Source organism: Vigna radiata, chromosome 7 (genome assembly GCF_000741045.1).
Source record: "Vigna radiata var. radiata cultivar VC1973A chromosome 7, Vradiata_ver6, whole genome shotgun sequence".
NCBI lineage: Eukaryota > Viridiplantae > Streptophyta > Magnoliopsida > Fabales > Fabaceae > Vigna > Vigna radiata.
In genome coordinates this window covers 40,477,967-40,495,111 of record NC_028357.1, presented here as the reverse complement: position 1 = coordinate 40,495,111, position 17,145 = coordinate 40,477,967, and the positions used below count along the sequence as shown (strand labels likewise).

Here is a 17,145-nt window from a genome sequence, read left to right as displayed (position 1 = left end):
GAATTATCGTTTTAGATAGCAGAGTAAAAAATCACAATTAGAGCAAAAATGTTATCTATTTTTTTATAATAATGCTATAAGTAAAAAGGAATAATTAAATTATACTTAAAAAAGTTATTCAATAGAGCTAAATTGAAATGTGTAATACTTTAGATAAATTGAGTTAAAGTGTAATATGATAGTAGGGAATTGAAACACATCGAATTATTCTAAATTGTCTTTGAATTTTTTTGAAGTATCTAACTCATTTGAATTATTATTTATAATATCTTATTTTAAGAGTAAATTTTACAATTTCATAAATTATAATCTAGTGTACTTAAAAAAAACTCCATTTTAATTAATTCAATTTATTTTTTTGAAGTAAAATTTTCTACATTACATACATATTCCAAAAGTATAATATGTTTCGGGCTCTACAATCTAAAATAAATTTCAGAATTTGTTTATTTTGTGTCTTCTGTCATCTTAACGTTGTTTGCATGTTTTCAAGTCCAAACGAAACACAGAGTAAGTGCCAGATCACTGTTTGACAAGCCGCAATATAATGTTGTAGTTGTTGGGTACCCTGTAATGTAATGGGATAACAGCTGAGATCACACCAACAGATTTTCCTAATAAATTCCTTACCTGTCCAGAAACAAAAGACAAGTTCCTTGGAACATCAAAATTTTACAACTATTTTCCCCTTTTCTTTACAGTTGGAAAACCAGAAAAATCACATTCCTAATCAAGCTTAACCTATCATAAAAGGATATTTAGGTACAACATACAACATACATGTTTTAAATTTATAGATAATCTTATCTCCCACCAGACAACTCAATGGCATCTTGATTATAGAAGGAATCTTCTCCCCAATCAAATCTTCTTTGTAATCTCTCGTATTCTTGTCTCCGATTGACCTCCACGTGCTGCCATTCCTCCCACCTTTCAGCCAACCCTTCTCCTTCAAGCATTCTTACCACCTCAGACATTGGTGGACGGTCCTCTGGTGTTGCTTGCGTACAAAGTAACGCAACTTGTATCATCATTTCTACCTCTAGCAGGTTGTAATTTTTATTTAGGTTGCGATCAACAATGGCGTCTAGTCTTTTCTCCCGTTCTAATTTCTTAACCTGTAGAACACAAAAATGCAGTAAAAACAGTAATCAGATAACCAACGAGTGCAAAGCAATTATGGTGCATTTTGGTATTTTAATAATGATGACCACAAGCAACATGTTCGCTACGGCAGAACGCTAAACAAACACCGCAGTTCAGCTTTTCTTCATCAACATTATCATATAAATAACGCACACCAGCTTATTCCTACCTAAATCAAAATGCCCATGTACTATTATAGCTACACGAACTCCCTTGGCTCACTACAGCATTACTCATGTCAAGAGGGGTAATGATATACACTTTAGGTAGAGCAACTATGACCGGCTGATTCTTGAACACAACCACTCACGAAATCACCCAAGAGTCACACAAAAGATATAAAGCATGCTGAACACAAACAAGAAACAAACCAAAAAGACACAACAAATAAGGAGGCCATGATGTTAGAAAGTGATCTTACATGGTCAAGCAGCAGCACATCATCTTCCTCTTCTAATCGTGAAAAGTCAATTGCTCGTTGACCTGTAACGAGCTCCAAGAGCATAATCCCATAACCAAAAACATCAGTCCTTCCCGAAGACTTTCCAGTGGACAAATATTCCGGAGCTATGTGGCCCATCGTCCCACGAATTTCAGTTGTCACGTTGGTTTTCCGAACATCAACTAACTTTGCCAAGCCAAAATCACCAACAACAGCTTCAAAATCTTCATCTAGCAGTACATTAGCTGCCTTCACATCCCGATGAATAATCTTAGGATTGCAATGCTCATGAAGATATTCTAGGCCTCGAGCTGTTCCCAGGGCCACTCGTTTTCTAGTAGGCCAGTCCAGAACAGGCTCACCAGGTTTGAGTTCTGCATCAGTATTCACTTGGTAAACCATCACTGGTAAAGATGCCAGATTTTACATATAAACAACAAAATGTGGAAATCCAAACTACCCAAACACATTAAAGAAAGTATACAAAAATCATATTTAAATCTTAATCATTTAATCTCTGTTATTTGTGGTTAAGATATAATGTAAAGGTTATAAAGCTCAATATTTAAAATAGCAGCAGTCAGATGGCAGTGTTAGTGATGAAACCCACATTGACACTTTTCATATCTTGTTTTATTTTGAAGTTCCTCACATAAAAGTAATTTATAAAAATATTTTTCTTTTGAAAAGACCATACAGATGGAGTTAAAGAGTCAAACCACGCTTGCATTCACAAAACAAGTGAAAACCAGCAAAAACAGGAGAAACAGATTGGTTTAGGAAATGTGTACCGCAAAACTAAAATTAGGACTCAGTTGGGTCAGAAGTCAAGTCAGGATAGAATAAATCCTAAAAATGGTTGGCATATATCCTCAATTGTGTAATTTAAATATTTTCACCCAGTATTTTCTTCTAAGTTTAAAATGATAATATGACTGAAACAATATAAGAACTTATCGTGATGATATTCAACAATATGAAATCTGAATGGCCATACAACTCCAGTTACAGAAGTAAATAATACTTTCTTTTTTGTAGAAATTCAAATTGAATGCCTAGCATACCAGTGACGCCAAAAATGATTTATTAATTGTTACCTCGAAGACGATAGGCAACACTTAAGTTCTGCATAAAGGGATAAACCAAGAGACGCTCAGTCGGGGTAGTACAAAACCCAATCAACCGTAACAGGTTCCTATGCACAGCTACACTTATCATCTCAACCTCACGCTGGAAAGCTGCATCTCCCCCAGGACTTTCATAATCAGTTAACCTTTTGACAGCAACTTTTGTGTTATCAGCAAGAACACCTTTATAAACCTTTCCAAAGCCTCCCTGTCCTAAAACATTCTTCTCACTGAAGTTGTCTGTAGCTATCTGTAATTCTCTCCATGCAAATCGTTTTAGCTGACCAAATGCAATTCGCCGATCAACTTCCCCTGATAAAACCAAAAATGATCAGAATATAGTATACACACACAGATAGTATTTTATAATTTCTAATTTTTAAAAAGGGGAAATTTCACACCAACTCATTTTTAATGTAGCTACTACTCTATTTTAACAAGCATTCACAGTAAAAGGATTACAGAATAGATTCAACCAGTAAATTCTCTTCTATCATGCCAAAATTTGATCATACCTCACATTCACTTAACATGAAAAGTTTAGGGTAACACAGATGGATGGATATATTCCGAAGTTTAAGGACCATTTTGTTTAGGAGAAGCCTAATAAAATAACATTGCAATCTAAAAAAGAAACTCAAACCTGGAACATCTACAAAAACTTCACGCCTGTAGCCCTTGTCTCTACCCCTGCACCAAAAGAACAGCAGACCACCAAGGAAAAGGACCACAACAAGCGCTATAACAATTCCAACAACGAGACCAGTTTTTGATTTATGTGATGAACCTGACAAAAGTGGACAAATTAGTATTCTGGTTGTAGAGAGGAATGAGGAAGAGATAACATGCACGTCAAAAGGATGTAATAAACGTTCAAATAAAGTAACCTTGGTCTGCATTATCAGATTCGCAAAGTCGATGACCACAATCCAAATTATTTCCAGTGAAACTGCAGTAATGAGCACAATCAAAAGAGTAAAAAATCTAATGGTAAAAATTATGTTAAAAATGGAAAAGCATCTCATGCACATAAATTAAAATAATATTCTATCCGAGGACTCCGTGCACAGAGCATGCCATATGGTCCCACAAGATAAAAGGGGGAACAAAAACAGATTCAAATTTGTAGTTAACTACATAACCAAACAATAAAATTAAGCATTTTTTTTATCATTATGCTCCCATTTGCTGCACTTATAATGTGAGTTCCTTAACATGGTATTTGATCCACTTTGACCAAGTAGATGAGAGTTCAATCCTCATTACTCCTTTATTCTCATTTTAAATCAACTTGTTGCAGAAAATATTACTGCACAAAGTTTTGTCTATTCTTCAGGATCAAAAGGCCTATATATGACAAGGTATGTTAAAAGATACAGGTAACAACAGTTCTAGGTTTTCAAGCAAAAACCTAAGCTATTTTAGTAAGAATATAAAACACTCCAACACCTGTCATTCAAACAATACTAATCTAGTGTCCAAACGATTTATTTCCTGGATGTTGAAAATGTTGTAATAATCCAAACATTATGTATTAACTGTAATAATTACAGTTATACAGCTTTGCATAGCTTTAAATAATAGTAAACTTTGTAAATTCAGTGTGTAAATGAGAAAGTCTCTTGTTTCTCAATCTCCTTAAATTTTGGTGTGTCTTACTGTGTCTGAGTATTAGTGTGCGTAGTTTGCCTTGTTCCAACAGAAAACACGGAAGTAGCCAAGCAAAAAAAAACTAAATGAAGTTTGTTGAAAAAAATTTAACAAAATATTTCAAATGCAGATATAGAAGTGGAACCAGAAACAACCAATAGAATGTTATGAAGGGAGTAAAAGAGGCTCCAGAAATAGAAGCAGCTGCAGGTAGTGAGCAAGTGGGGACTGTGAAACTGGGCGGACAAATGGCAACGGGTGAGATAAACAAGGGCTACTGCAAAAAGTGGAAGGAAGAGAATAGTAAATTCTGCACTGAAAGATTTCGAGTGAGGGACTGAGTGATTATAAAAGGGAAATTGTTAAATTAAAAATGTGTGGATGATGTAATTTGTCTCGTTCTCTCTCTTGATCCTTTTGGGATATTCTTTGACATTCTTTTTATTTCTGAAATTTCTATTTCTTTTTTGTAAGGGCTGACAGCTTGTTGTTTCAGCATTTTCTCATGTTATGAAATTCCAAAATTCCATAATAATATACACATTGTTCTGCTCGTACCATTTGCTTGCTATTTTATTGATTAATTAAGCACACTGCATTTGGTGCTCTCATGGAACCATGGCCAAAAACAAACATCTCAAGGAGCTTGAAGAAGACATAAAGAAAATCCTGGAACCAATGGAGAAACATGTTAAAAGTCCTACATCAACTAGAGATAAAGTGATTTCATAATATATATCATTGGATACAAACCTCACTGTATGACCAACAATGTTTGATTGCCAACATGCCAAATCATCCAATACTTTAATAGTCCTCCCCCCTCCCTATCCCCCAACAAATTTGGTCATGGATTTTATTGTTTGTCTATCCCATTCCATGGCTTCACAGTGATCATGGTTGTCATGGATTGTCTATCTAAATAAGTGCATTTTTCCACACTTAAAGGCAGTTTATTCAAGCAAGCAAGTAGTTGAGGTATTTATTAAATCTATTGTGAAGTTCCTAGGGATAAGTGGCACCATCTTAGATATGAGAACTGCCTACCATCCACAATTCAATGATCAGTCCAAATCTATTAATAGATTAGATGTTTGGAGATGCATTTAAGATGCTTGACAGTTGAAGATCCAAAGGGCTGGAGTAAGAAGTTGCCATGAACAGAATATTGGTACAATACTTCCTTCCAAACCGGTATTGGCACCAAACAATTTAAAGCTGTTTATGGAGAGACCCTCTCAATCTTCCTAAAATATTTGGGTGATGCCACCGAACCCCTCCATTGCAAGAAATGTTGCTACATCATGATCAAACACTGTTATGTCCTAAGCCTAATTTGATGAAAGCACAAAATCCGGTGAAGATTGCAGATCATTGCCCCTCTACAGCAAAGATCCACCCAGTTTTCCATGTTTCTTTATTGAAACCGTATAAAGGAGAGCGTTGGCCACAATACTTGCCTCTGCCACTTCTAATCAATGAGTTTGGTCCGGTTGATAACTTGGATTTTAATGCCATGAGCGGTACAATCCAGAGTAAGTTTGCACTGGGATCAACATATACCTCAAGTACTTGATCAATGGGCGCTCCTTGGGAAGATGTGCTCACTTTGCAAACTGGGTATCCTAACTCCTACCTTGAGAAGAAGGTTGATTTCCATTAGGGGAGAAATGCTATGATGGGAGTAAAAGGGCTCTAGAAATAGAAGCAGCTGCAGGTAGTGAGCAAGTGGGGATCGGGGGACTAAGTGGACACATAGCAAAGAGGGAGGTAAACAAGGATAACTGCAAAAGTGAAAGGAAAAGAAAAAAGTCGATTCTGCACTGAAAGATTTCATGTGGAGGACCAAGTAATATAAAAGGGGAATTGCAAAATGGAAAAGGTGTGGATGATGTAATTCGTCGCTTTCTCTCTCTTGGCCCTGTTGGAATATTCTCTGACAGTTTGTTTAATTTCTGAAATTTCCATTTCTTTTCTGTAAGAGCTGACAGCTTCTTGTTTCAGCTTTTTGTCATATTATGAAATTCCAAATTTCCATAATACTATACAGATTGTTCTGCTCATAGTTTTCCCTTACTGTTTCATTGATTAATTAACCACATTACAGAAATCACTATCACTGATTGATTCGATTATGTCAGTAATTGTTAAATGAAATTCTATATATCTGGACACTTCGAATGTATTTCATTAAGTGTTGCATGTGAACACATTGTCCTTGCACTCAGGGTTAGAAAGACATGTTCAATTGGCAATTTAAATGCATCATACACTAATTTTGTGGTTTTGTCATCCATACTTGTATTTAGAAACCTCAAATAACCGCTCTGGGATTTTGCCATTCAGATTATTTGAATCTAGCATACTGCAAAAAGAGAAGTTAGAATAATCTATCAGATACTAAAGTAATGAAATATACTTTAAAAGAAACAGCAAAGTTCTGGAAACCATAATTGCACATACACATTGATCAAGATTGGAAGAGTGGCAAGTGATTCAGGAATAGTCCCACTAAGATTGTTTTGACTCAATGTTCTGGTTGCAGGACAAATAAACAGACACTCGTAAAAATTACACAAAAGAATACATAAGAAGACGAGTCATCCAAATAACCTAGCAAAAAGAATGTCATACTTACAAGAACTGAAGCTTTTTAAGATTACCAAGGGAAGAAGGTATTTCTCCAGTTAATTTATTGTTTTCCAAATCCAACCTGCACAAGCTTGTCATGTTTCCTATCTCTTTTGGTATGCTGCCAGTGATGCCATTCCCTTGCAAAGAACTAATACATGTATAATATACATCAATTCTTGCATTTAAATTTTTCCTTTAGTTGTTGATGGTAAATATTTAAAAGAAAAAACCATTCCCATGAAAACATGCAATAAAACAAAAGCATGAACAACTGCACGCCACACCCCTCCACTATTGAAAGGTGAATGTTTGCAATGTAGCAAGAGTAAACTCGTGAACTACTTCAGTAGAGGACATCAATAACTTCTTTTAAAATAAGAAAATTAATCATGATAAAAAAAAAAATCAAAATTATCAATACTTAGCAATAGTATGAATCAAAGTCACAACATTCACTGCAGATAATGACTACTGCTCATCAGATGCATAGAAAATAATTTCAATCTTATATAGCAACAAAAAATAATGGTGACGTGTGTATATATAATTTCACATTGTAATGCAAACAATTCAATAATGATAACGCTAGCCAGTAAAAGGAGGGAAGATGCACACATGGTTTTTAATAACCAAAATACTGAAGCTATCTAACAAGTTCTCCATCATAGAAAATTGAGAGTAGAATGCCAAAATTATTTTTAGTATTATGGAGTTGACAAAGATTGTGTGGATCCTTTTGGTGATAGAAATCCTTACAGAGCTGTAGCATATTTTAGTACTCCTATTCTCGGTGTCAAGTATCCTGTGAATCCCATATATGCTAGTGATCTGCAACGAAGCAATTTTATATGCAGAAAGCAAAAAATTAAAGCTACGAAAATGTGAGATATATAACTTCAACAATGAATAATGATAGTCAACATCTTCAGCAAATCAAATAATTAAAAGAAAACAACAGAAAATATCTTACACTTGGATGACATTGTTGTTTGAGTCACAGTAAACACGGGACCAAGTACAAGGATTCACTTGATTTTGATTCCAGTCAGTAAGCTGGTGAGCTGAAGCATTCAGTGACGTCTTCAATGCATATAGTGCATCTCCTGAAATGAACTAGAACATTACATATTGACTAGATCCTTGACCAAAAGTCCAAAACCACGGAAGTTTTGGGGAAAAAAGAGGCAACCCTTCAATTCTGTCGATAAATAGTTGTTTTTATCTATTCACTCCTCATAAAAAAAATTGGATATTAAAGTTGAAAAGCTATTTTATTTACATAAAAGAAATTCAATGTATGTAAGCATAGCAGTTAACTTTTACATAGCATATATGCTTTTCTATTGGGTTGAGTACGATAAGAACAGAAGAGTATACCTTGCGTGTCAGGAAACACAAAAGAACATAAGCAACCCAATATCAATAACACAAATAAGAAGCCCATTTCTACTGGCATCATCCACTGACACAATGTCCGTGAGAATCAATTAGCATAGCAGCAACCTCCATCTCTGCAAAGCAGAATCATCAAAACAATTAAGCTGTGAAAATTCGAAAACAACTGTAAATGCCATACAAAGATTAACAGTACAGAACAAATTACAAGTGATAAAAACAGAATTATTGCAGAACAAAGTATTTACGATCAACCATGAAATTAAGCCTGCTTTTGGAAATAGTAAGGGTACTTCCTAGCCATGCAAAAATGGATAACAAGAAGACCAGGAAATCTATTCCGTATTTAATTCCAAGGGGAAAAAACATAACCCTTTGATTTCTTTCTGTTCTGTACATAAATCAGGTCTAATAGCAACTCAAATTGTGCAGACCTGGATAGCCACAGCCAAGCTATCCAGAAAAGATCTAGAAAAGCAATCACTCTGAACGTGACAACCAATCTAGTTGTTAATTAACATTTTTTAATAACAAGTTCATCCAAAGGAGTAAAAAATACAAATATGGCTCAATTGCTAAGCACTGAAACTTCACCTACTAAGAAAATGCAGAAACACAATAGACTCCAGACACAACCAATTAAACGACCATGTAAAGTACGGAAATACTTAAAAATCAACAAAGTCCCATTTAAAGAACCGGGCATGATTTATTCATAAAAAATAAATTAAAACACTGCACTGCATCAAAAACCCACAAACAAAAACCACAACAACAAAACACTGATGCAATGGGGAGCAGACCAAACAAAATCACCCGCCAGAAAAAGAGAAGAAGAAAAAAATCCAGAAAGCTCAATCCGACAGCGGAAAAATCAGCGAACAGAAGAGTAGGTAGAAAATGAAATCGAGTAGCACAGACCAAAGCGTGCGCGCAAAGGGACAAAAGATGGGTAAAGAACAAAAGGGTTGGGCAAAAGATGAACAAGCAACAAAACTCAGAAAAAGAGAGAATCAGAAAAAGAGAAACTGAAAATCAGAATCAGGTACCGGAGTAGCCGGTTGTAGGTCATGGACGGTGAAGTTGCACTTGGTGAGAAGAGAATAGAAGGAAAGTTTGTTAGCGAAAGGGAAAGTTGAGTAATGGCGAAGCGTTAAAGTATGGTGAAAGAGAAAGACAAGTAACTGAACAAAACAGAAGAGAAAAAGAGAGAGAGAGAGAGTGAGATATATACATAAATACATAGCTGGCAGAATGGGTAAAACTAGCGGTGTGACACCAAATCTGGAACAGAACCTTCTATCCCTTCTTTCTCTTTGGTCAGTTTTAAGCCAAACCTTTCTAATAATTCATTTTTGCCTTTTTCCTACTTCTTCCACTACTTTACTTTCCTACACTTGACTATCTGTCTCACACTCACTCCCACACACAACACATCAAAACACACTCTTTCTTTCTCTCGCACAAACACTTTTTGAAAATATTTTAATACAATACAAACTCGAAGTCTTACGTCGATTAAAAATAAGTTGATATAAATTTTAAATTATTGTAAAATTAAATTACACTTAAAATCCATTTTTTATCAATATAATTACAACAAAATTTGTTATATGTAAACACATTGTTTCGTTCATTATTAAACTAATCATTAATATCGAGTCTTAGATATAAAATACATATATCTTGAAAGAAAAAATGTATTGAAAATATAAGATAAAACTAATAATGTAAAATATATATCTTATCTTACATCTTAGTTTTGTAAAATTGAATTAGAATTTATTTTTTAATATAATTTAAAATACATTAATATAATAATACATAAATAATGAATTAATATATATTGTAAACAAAATTATTAAAATATCTTTTTACAATTGTTTAACAGGAATGAAAAAGAGAAGCAAGTTGGCATCATTATTGGTTCTCTCACAAGTGTTGTGTTTCTTGCTGGCTCCTTTCCAGTGCTTTGAAAATGTCACCCTCTTATTTAATTCAACTTGTCTCACCCCCACATGTTCATATAAGTAAGTTACTATTATCTGCTAATTAAAAATTAATGCTTTAAGAAGATTATGATACTAGGTTCTTATGCTGTTAAGAGATTAATTAATGTTGTAATAGTATGGAATAAAATGAATTCCTTGTAGAATCTAGTCAAACTGTTTATTCTTGTCTTAAAACAGACTATTCGTAATCTTATCCACCCACCACTTAAACTCCTAACAACAATTGTATTTAAAGAGATTATTTATAATCGTATTAGCTTAGCTTATATGTGATCATTCATGAGAGAATCATTAAATTTTTATTTTAAATTTTAATGTTTTCTGAAAATTTTCAGTAGAATCAATAAAGCAGAAAAAACGAGTTTATTTATAATATACATTCCGTAAAATATTTTTAAAGATAAAATATTTTTAAAAAGAGGAAGATTAGTTCAGAAAAATTATTTCTCAAAGTGATATATTTATGATTTGTTGTTAAGTTTACCAAAGAATCTTGATGATGAATGGTATTATTAGTTAATTTTAATTTTTATTAAATTAAAATAAAATATTTAATGACTAAAACTGTCATCTTAGCTTTTAACTTTGATGTTTTAAAGCTTCGAGTCTCGTTTTGCTGTTTTATTTATTTTAGAATTTTATTTATCTTTAAATTGGTTAATAAAATATAAAAGGAATGTGTGAAATATATTCATGTCAATGAATTGTTTAATTTATGTTTGGAAGAGTTTTAGTTACATTTAATTTTTCTAAAGTTTTTCTTTTTACAACTTAGTCCTTTTGTGACTAATTTTTAAGCTGGGTTTATCTTTTTAGTTTAGTCTTCTTTTCACACTTGTTTTTCTTTCTCTCCATAAATAAAATAAATTTAAATAAATTTATAATATATAAGTGGTTAGAAACGTATATTAGAAAGCAGAAAGAATAAAATATTGAAAATGCAGGTTTTATGATTGGAAAAGAAAAGAAGAAAAGGATAGCTATTAAAAGTATCAGGTACCAAAAATTGAAGGAAGGAATTGTTGCAGAAAACGTAGAAGAATCATGCGTTGTGTTCCACTTGTTTTCAGCAAAGTGAACAAACCACGTGATTACTCAAACACTCCACATAAACCAAAAACATTCTACAAAATATTTTTTATGTTTAAATTTTTTGAATTATTATCAATAAATATTTTTTTTTGAAATATCTTTTCCAGTCAGTTATAAATAAATTTAGTTCAAATAGTTAGATTTAATATCAATTCAGTTTTTAAAAACTATAATTATTCAATTCATTTCTTTTTTACAATTTAATTTGGATTCAAGTATTTTTTAAAACCTAAGCTTACTATATTAATAGCAATTAATTATCTTACAAATTTAGTAAGTTATTTAGACTAAATATATCACGCCAAATCACAGGATCAATTTAATTTGCAACTAGTTTTAGATGTAATATATAATAATAGTATTTAAGCTTTCAACCATACTAAGAAAAGAAAAAAAAAATATTTGAACTAAATATATATATAGAAGATCACTTTTTTATCTATTTTTCCTTAATTTGTCGATTTTATTCAGATTTCAAATTGAAAAGAAAAGAAAATGTATCTAAACCAAATCATTTATTGTAATTAAATACATTGCTATATATTAATTGAGTTAAGTACAACAATAAAAATACATAGTAGTGTGCTCTTAAAAGATATTCTAAGATTGATTATATCATATTATAACATAGTTATGTACCTATTTAATAATCGTAATGTTACAAGTTTGTATCAAATACCTTATTAAATCCCAAAGATGAGGTAGAAAAATAACATAAACTGAAATGTTTCAATTAATTAATAAAATTAAAAAGGTAAATTAAGAAACGGTAAATAAGAAGCAAACAACATTATTTTTGTTATGTTATTCGGAGCAATTATTGTTGTACTTATCAAATTGAAGAGCAATGATGTGGGCTTAGATCAGAAATACAGCCACAGATAAATGGTCATGTCTTCATGAAATAAAAATACTTTTGTAGTTCATCGACAACCAAAAAGGGTCCCACTATGGTGCATTCTTACCCTAAAAATCTAATCCAAATCTTGAAAAATGCTCTCTTTCTCTTATTGTAATTATACCATACAAATTGATTAGTGTGTTATCCAACGTGATTTAATCTTTTGTTTAGATATATTATTTTTCTTAAATTATTTTAAAACAAAATCATTCTTAAATTAAATTATTACATGTTTTATAAATTATGTATTAATATAATCTTCAAATATTAATTGGTGGGAATATAGTATATTAAAAAAATGCGTTTTGAAAACAGTTTAAAGATAAAAATATATTTAATTTTGATTTTTAATCTCAAATATATATCTTTAAAATATTATTCATTAAAACTATATAATCGATAAAATAAACCATTAAAGTTAGAACAAGGCTTAAATTAAAGATGTTTTAAGAATGATATTGTTAACTAAAATGAAGTTATTTATAAATAAAACAAAATCAAAATAGATAGAACTTATATTATTTCAAAACAACTTATTAATGTATGTAAAAAAATACGTATAAATTAAAAATACAAAGGTTTGTTGTATTGTCTAAAGTTCAAATATTGTCTAGTAAGTGGTCTCTTATACGTTCAAATCAGTCGAAAGACACTTGCAGAATGTTTGACAGAAGGTTTTGGGAGTCTGCGTATGTATGACCGTATCGGTCAATCATAACCCAGACAGTCAATTATAGCCTGAGTGGTCAACCAGTGAGTTAGCGAACTACCAAACAGGTCGGCTGATTATACACTAGTCTAGATGGACATCCTATAACTTAGTGCAAGCCACCAAGCCCAACCAGTAACCAAACTAGTTGTTCGACCATGAACCAGTGTGAATAGTCAATCATCAGCTTAGTGAACAGAACATTGAGCCTAGTCATCCATACACCAGCTCAGATGAATCAAGCACTGACTCGGAGAGCGGGACGAGCTTGAATTATCACTAAGTTGATTGCCCGACCTTGAATTAGACTGATCGGGATGAACAATACTCTAACAACTTAATCATAAAACTGATCAACTTAAAAATAAAGTATAATTAATCAAAATTACGTTGTAATTAGACTAACATTGATCAAAAGTCTACCATGCAACCTATAAATAAAGGTTTAACATGATGTATCTTCTACATATACTCCATGATTAGTTTGAACATACAGGAAATCATTTGCTAGACAACATTTGGACTTCAAATAACACAACTCAACCTAGACCGTTAACCTTGATTATACTCCTGAAACATTAAGATATACTTTTTTCTATTCAATTTTCAGGTAAAATAATATTATTATGTCAATTAACATATGTGAAATACTGATTGTTTTTTAAATATGAAACTTTTGATACAATTTTATTATTTAAAATACATAAAGAGTTAGAAAAAATATGTATTTAAATTATTTTTAATATCAATTTTAAATGATAAAATTATTATTTACCTAATAAATTGTAGTAATTTATTAAAGATTTTAGCTTTTTTTTACAAGTATATTAAATTTATTGAACATTAATAAGTATTTTTCCAAAATAAAATTTAAAATTTAATTAAAAAGCTATACAAACAATATCATAGTACTTATCATTTAATTTATTTTTTTATTGGCATTTGGATTTGATGATAAGAACAATGAGTCACATTAAAATTATTTTGTGGAAGGTGTGTTGGTATCTAAAAACCGTTTGGTTAAGGTTGATATGTTGTCTAAGTAATTATCATACACACACTTATATATAAATAGATAGATAGCAATATATAAACAATTTGTATAAAGAAAGAAGAGTAGGGTTTTAATTTTTTTGTATAATTTAATTTATTAAATTGGTGTGTGATGAGAAAGTGAGAAAATTTGATGACATATGATAAGGAAGTGACAGCGCATGATTTAGATTGAAGGTTGAAATCGCTGACTTCATAAGCATACATGCATTTCACTAACAAAGTAAGCTACGCATCCTTCATGTTAATTTGGCAGACAAGCAGACAAAATTTGGCAGGTTTAGAATTTTGTGCCTATTGCCCTATTACCCTACGTTTTAATCAATTGCAAAAGGGTTAAATATGTTTTTAGTCTCTATATTTTGGGACGATTTTGGTTTTAGTTTCTTTTTTAAACTAAGGTATAATTTAGTCCTTTAACTTTTGAAAACTCTGGTTTTAGTCATTTTTACCAAATTCTTTTAACTTTATTTACTATTTCAAATGTGTTTCTCAGTTAACATTGAAACAAAAATGTGTCAAACAGTGTAAACAATCCAAATGCTACAATGAAACGTGCTTAAAACAGCAAATAAAGTTAAAAAAATTTGGTAAAAAGGACTAAAACCAGAGTTTTCAAAAGTTGAAGGACTAAATTGTACCTTGGGACTAAAACCAAAATCGTCCCAAAGTATAGGGACTAAAAACATATTTAACCCATTCCAAAATTATCATATTTAAAACAGGAAAACAAAACTATATTTAAATAGTGCTCTTCAAGAGATTCTGATCTCTTTGATCATGGTTTTAATAGTTATATTTTTCTTATTGGTGTTTTTGATAATACGTTGGAATGAGCTAACAAGATAAATTAATAGACTAGTGTTGAATTTAATAATTTAAATGAGTAGGTTAAAAGTATTAGTTTTGTAAAAAATATGTTAACATAAAAATGAGTTGCATTGATTTTCCCCTTATGTTGTTAAAATTTGGATAGATGCCATTTGCACCCTCTTTTTAAATGTTTTTTCAGTTTAGTATCTCTTTGTAGCTATGGTAATGATCCCTCAACAACTCTACCTTTAACACTATCATCCCCTGTATCATTATAGTTGATTTTTTTATCCACGTGTTTTTTTCTCTCCTTACTTTCAGTTGAGGGTCTATTTAAAAGAAAAATGAAACAGGTGGTGTATTAGTAAACTTGAAGGGTGTCAATAACTGGAATGTGTAATAAATCTTTCGTTTCCTGTTGTTTACTGAGCCCAAAACGCAGACCCCTTCAAAGCCCAATCTGCCAGCACAATATATATATATATATATATATATATATATATATATATATATATATATATATATATATATATATATATATATATATATATATATATTCTTTCTTTTTTGTTTATTACAATACTTTTTAGTTCAATAATCGGTGTATATTTAATGGTTAAATATTTTTGGTATTTTAACTTTTAATAAAAATTAAAATTAGTTTTTTGAAATTCTAGTCAAATTTAGTTTTTTAACTTATGAAAAATTTACTTATTTTAATTAAATTTTGTCAAATTTATTTAATTTTTCAAATGCTTCAAATAACACAAACAACTCACGTATTATTATAAAACACGTTTGAAACATTAAATAAATTTAACAAATTTTAATTAAAATATTAAATTCATATATTCTTAAAGTTGAAAGATTAAATTAAACCAAAATTTTGAATAAAACTAATTCTAATTTTAATTAAAAGTTTATAATTGAGCATGTTTGGTTCGTTTTTACTTTTGGTGCATTCTAATAGTTTTTTTTTTTTGTGTAAAAAAATATAAAATATGTGAAAAGTTAAAAAATTTATCATTGATTCGACTCGGTGCTATTATGTAAATTTAAATATGCAAAACAAAAATATTTTGTTGGTTGCATTCATCTTCGTCAAAAATGTCTCACAATCAGTTAAGTAATTTTAAAAACCAACCGATTACAATATATCATGTGACATATTTAATACATTTAATGTCATTATTTGTGACATTTTCCATTTTGATTGATAAATATTTATGGAGGAAATAAATAGAAGAATAGTATGATGGTTGGTCCTCTCACCAACGAATTGAAATATGGGTGCCATTTTTTTTACAACTTTGCTCTTTTATTAAATTGATTAAGGTGTTAAGAGCAAACAAATTTTAAATTTGTATTATAAATAAATAATTGTCCATTAATTTACTATATTTATTGATTAACTGAATTATTATAATTATTTATGTGATTAATTTAACTGTTTGTAAATAAGCAGAAAAGAAAAGAAAAAAAACTGTGGAAGGCACGAGCAAGAAACGAAAAAGGTGAGATTCAATCATCGTTCATCTGGCAGATATTTCATTTTTCATTCTTTTTGGTTTCTGAAGGTTGAAGGTTTTTACTCCTCTTACTAACCATTTTTTTAAGTAAAAAATGTTTGGAAAGATATGACGCCGTTTCTATTCCAAGAAGTCAGAGTCGAATAAGTTATGAGAAAATTTGTCGCAGCGGAAGAAAACCTGGCAAGATGAAGTGCTAACCTTTCAAGAGGAAGTGGGTGATATTTTCGAGTCTTATATAAAGACAGAAGAAGAGAAAGAAAGAAAGGACGCAAAGAAGTTATTCGAGAGTTTGGTGAAGCTTCCGAAAGAATGGTTCCTGAACCTGCCGAAGTTAGAAGAAAGTTTTGAGGAGTGGTTTGACCGTATGAAAAAGAAAAAAGAAGCGGAGAAAAGAGAAGCGAGGAAACAATTTTGGGAAAAAATGGAGGTAGAAGGTTGCTCGAGGATCTCGCCGAAGTCGAATTGGTCGGAGGAGTGGTTTTACCGTATGAAAAAGATAAAAGAAGCGGATAAAAGAGTAGTAGAGTGGAAACAATTTTGAGAAAAAATTGAGGCAGAAGGTTGCAAGAGGATCTCGCCGGAGTCGAATTGGTCAAAGGAGTGGTTTGACAGTATGAAAAAGAAAAAAGAACCGGAGAA

At 31.2% G+C, this 17,145-nt stretch overlaps 1 protein-coding gene across 5 annotated transcripts; it reads right to left on the bottom strand.

The window, feature by feature from the left end:
- Positions 1-584: 584 nt before the first annotated feature.
- LOC106768378 (probable LRR receptor-like serine/threonine-protein kinase At5g10290) lies at positions 585-9,732 on the bottom strand. 5 transcript variants are annotated; one of them, XM_014653510.2, is made up of 12 exons: positions 9,629-9,732; positions 8,377-8,510; positions 7,970-8,102; positions 7,756-7,827; positions 7,004-7,147; positions 6,829-6,900; positions 6,665-6,730; positions 3,603-3,664; positions 3,359-3,502; positions 2,686-3,027; positions 1,568-1,962; positions 585-1,118 (listed from the first exon to the last, which is right to left on the bottom strand). In XM_014653510.2, the coding sequence occupies exons 2-12, from the start codon at positions 8,456-8,458 to the stop codon at positions 804-806; spliced, it is 1,827 nt and encodes a 608-aa protein (XP_014508996.1). In that variant the 5' UTR covers positions 8,459-8,510; positions 9,629-9,732; the 3' UTR covers positions 585-803. The 5 variants fall into 5 exon arrangements, with proteins under 5 accessions (XP_014508996.1, XP_014508994.1, XP_014508995.1 ...); XM_014653508.2 differs by lacking the exon at positions 9,629-9,732 and adding an exon at positions 9,444-9,597; XM_014653509.2 differs by lacking the exon at positions 9,629-9,732 and adding an exon at positions 9,316-9,393.
- Positions 9,733-17,145: the final 7,413 nt, after the last annotated feature.

Bases quoted from the DNA above. Each gene is read 5' to 3' on its own strand.
- LOC106768378 (XM_014653510.2), bottom strand. From the start codon at position 8,458: ATGATGCCAGTAGAAATGGGCTTCTTATTTGTGTTATTGATATTGGGT. The intron at 3,028-3,358 runs GTTTGAGTTTCT...TGGTTTTATCAG, and splicing joins AGTTTTTGTAGATGTTCCAG to GGGAAGTTGATCGGCGAATT. The intron at 1,119-1,567 runs GTAAGATCACTT...TGTGTTCTACAG, and splicing joins ATGTGCTGCTGCTTGACCAT to GTTAAGAAATTAGAACGGGA.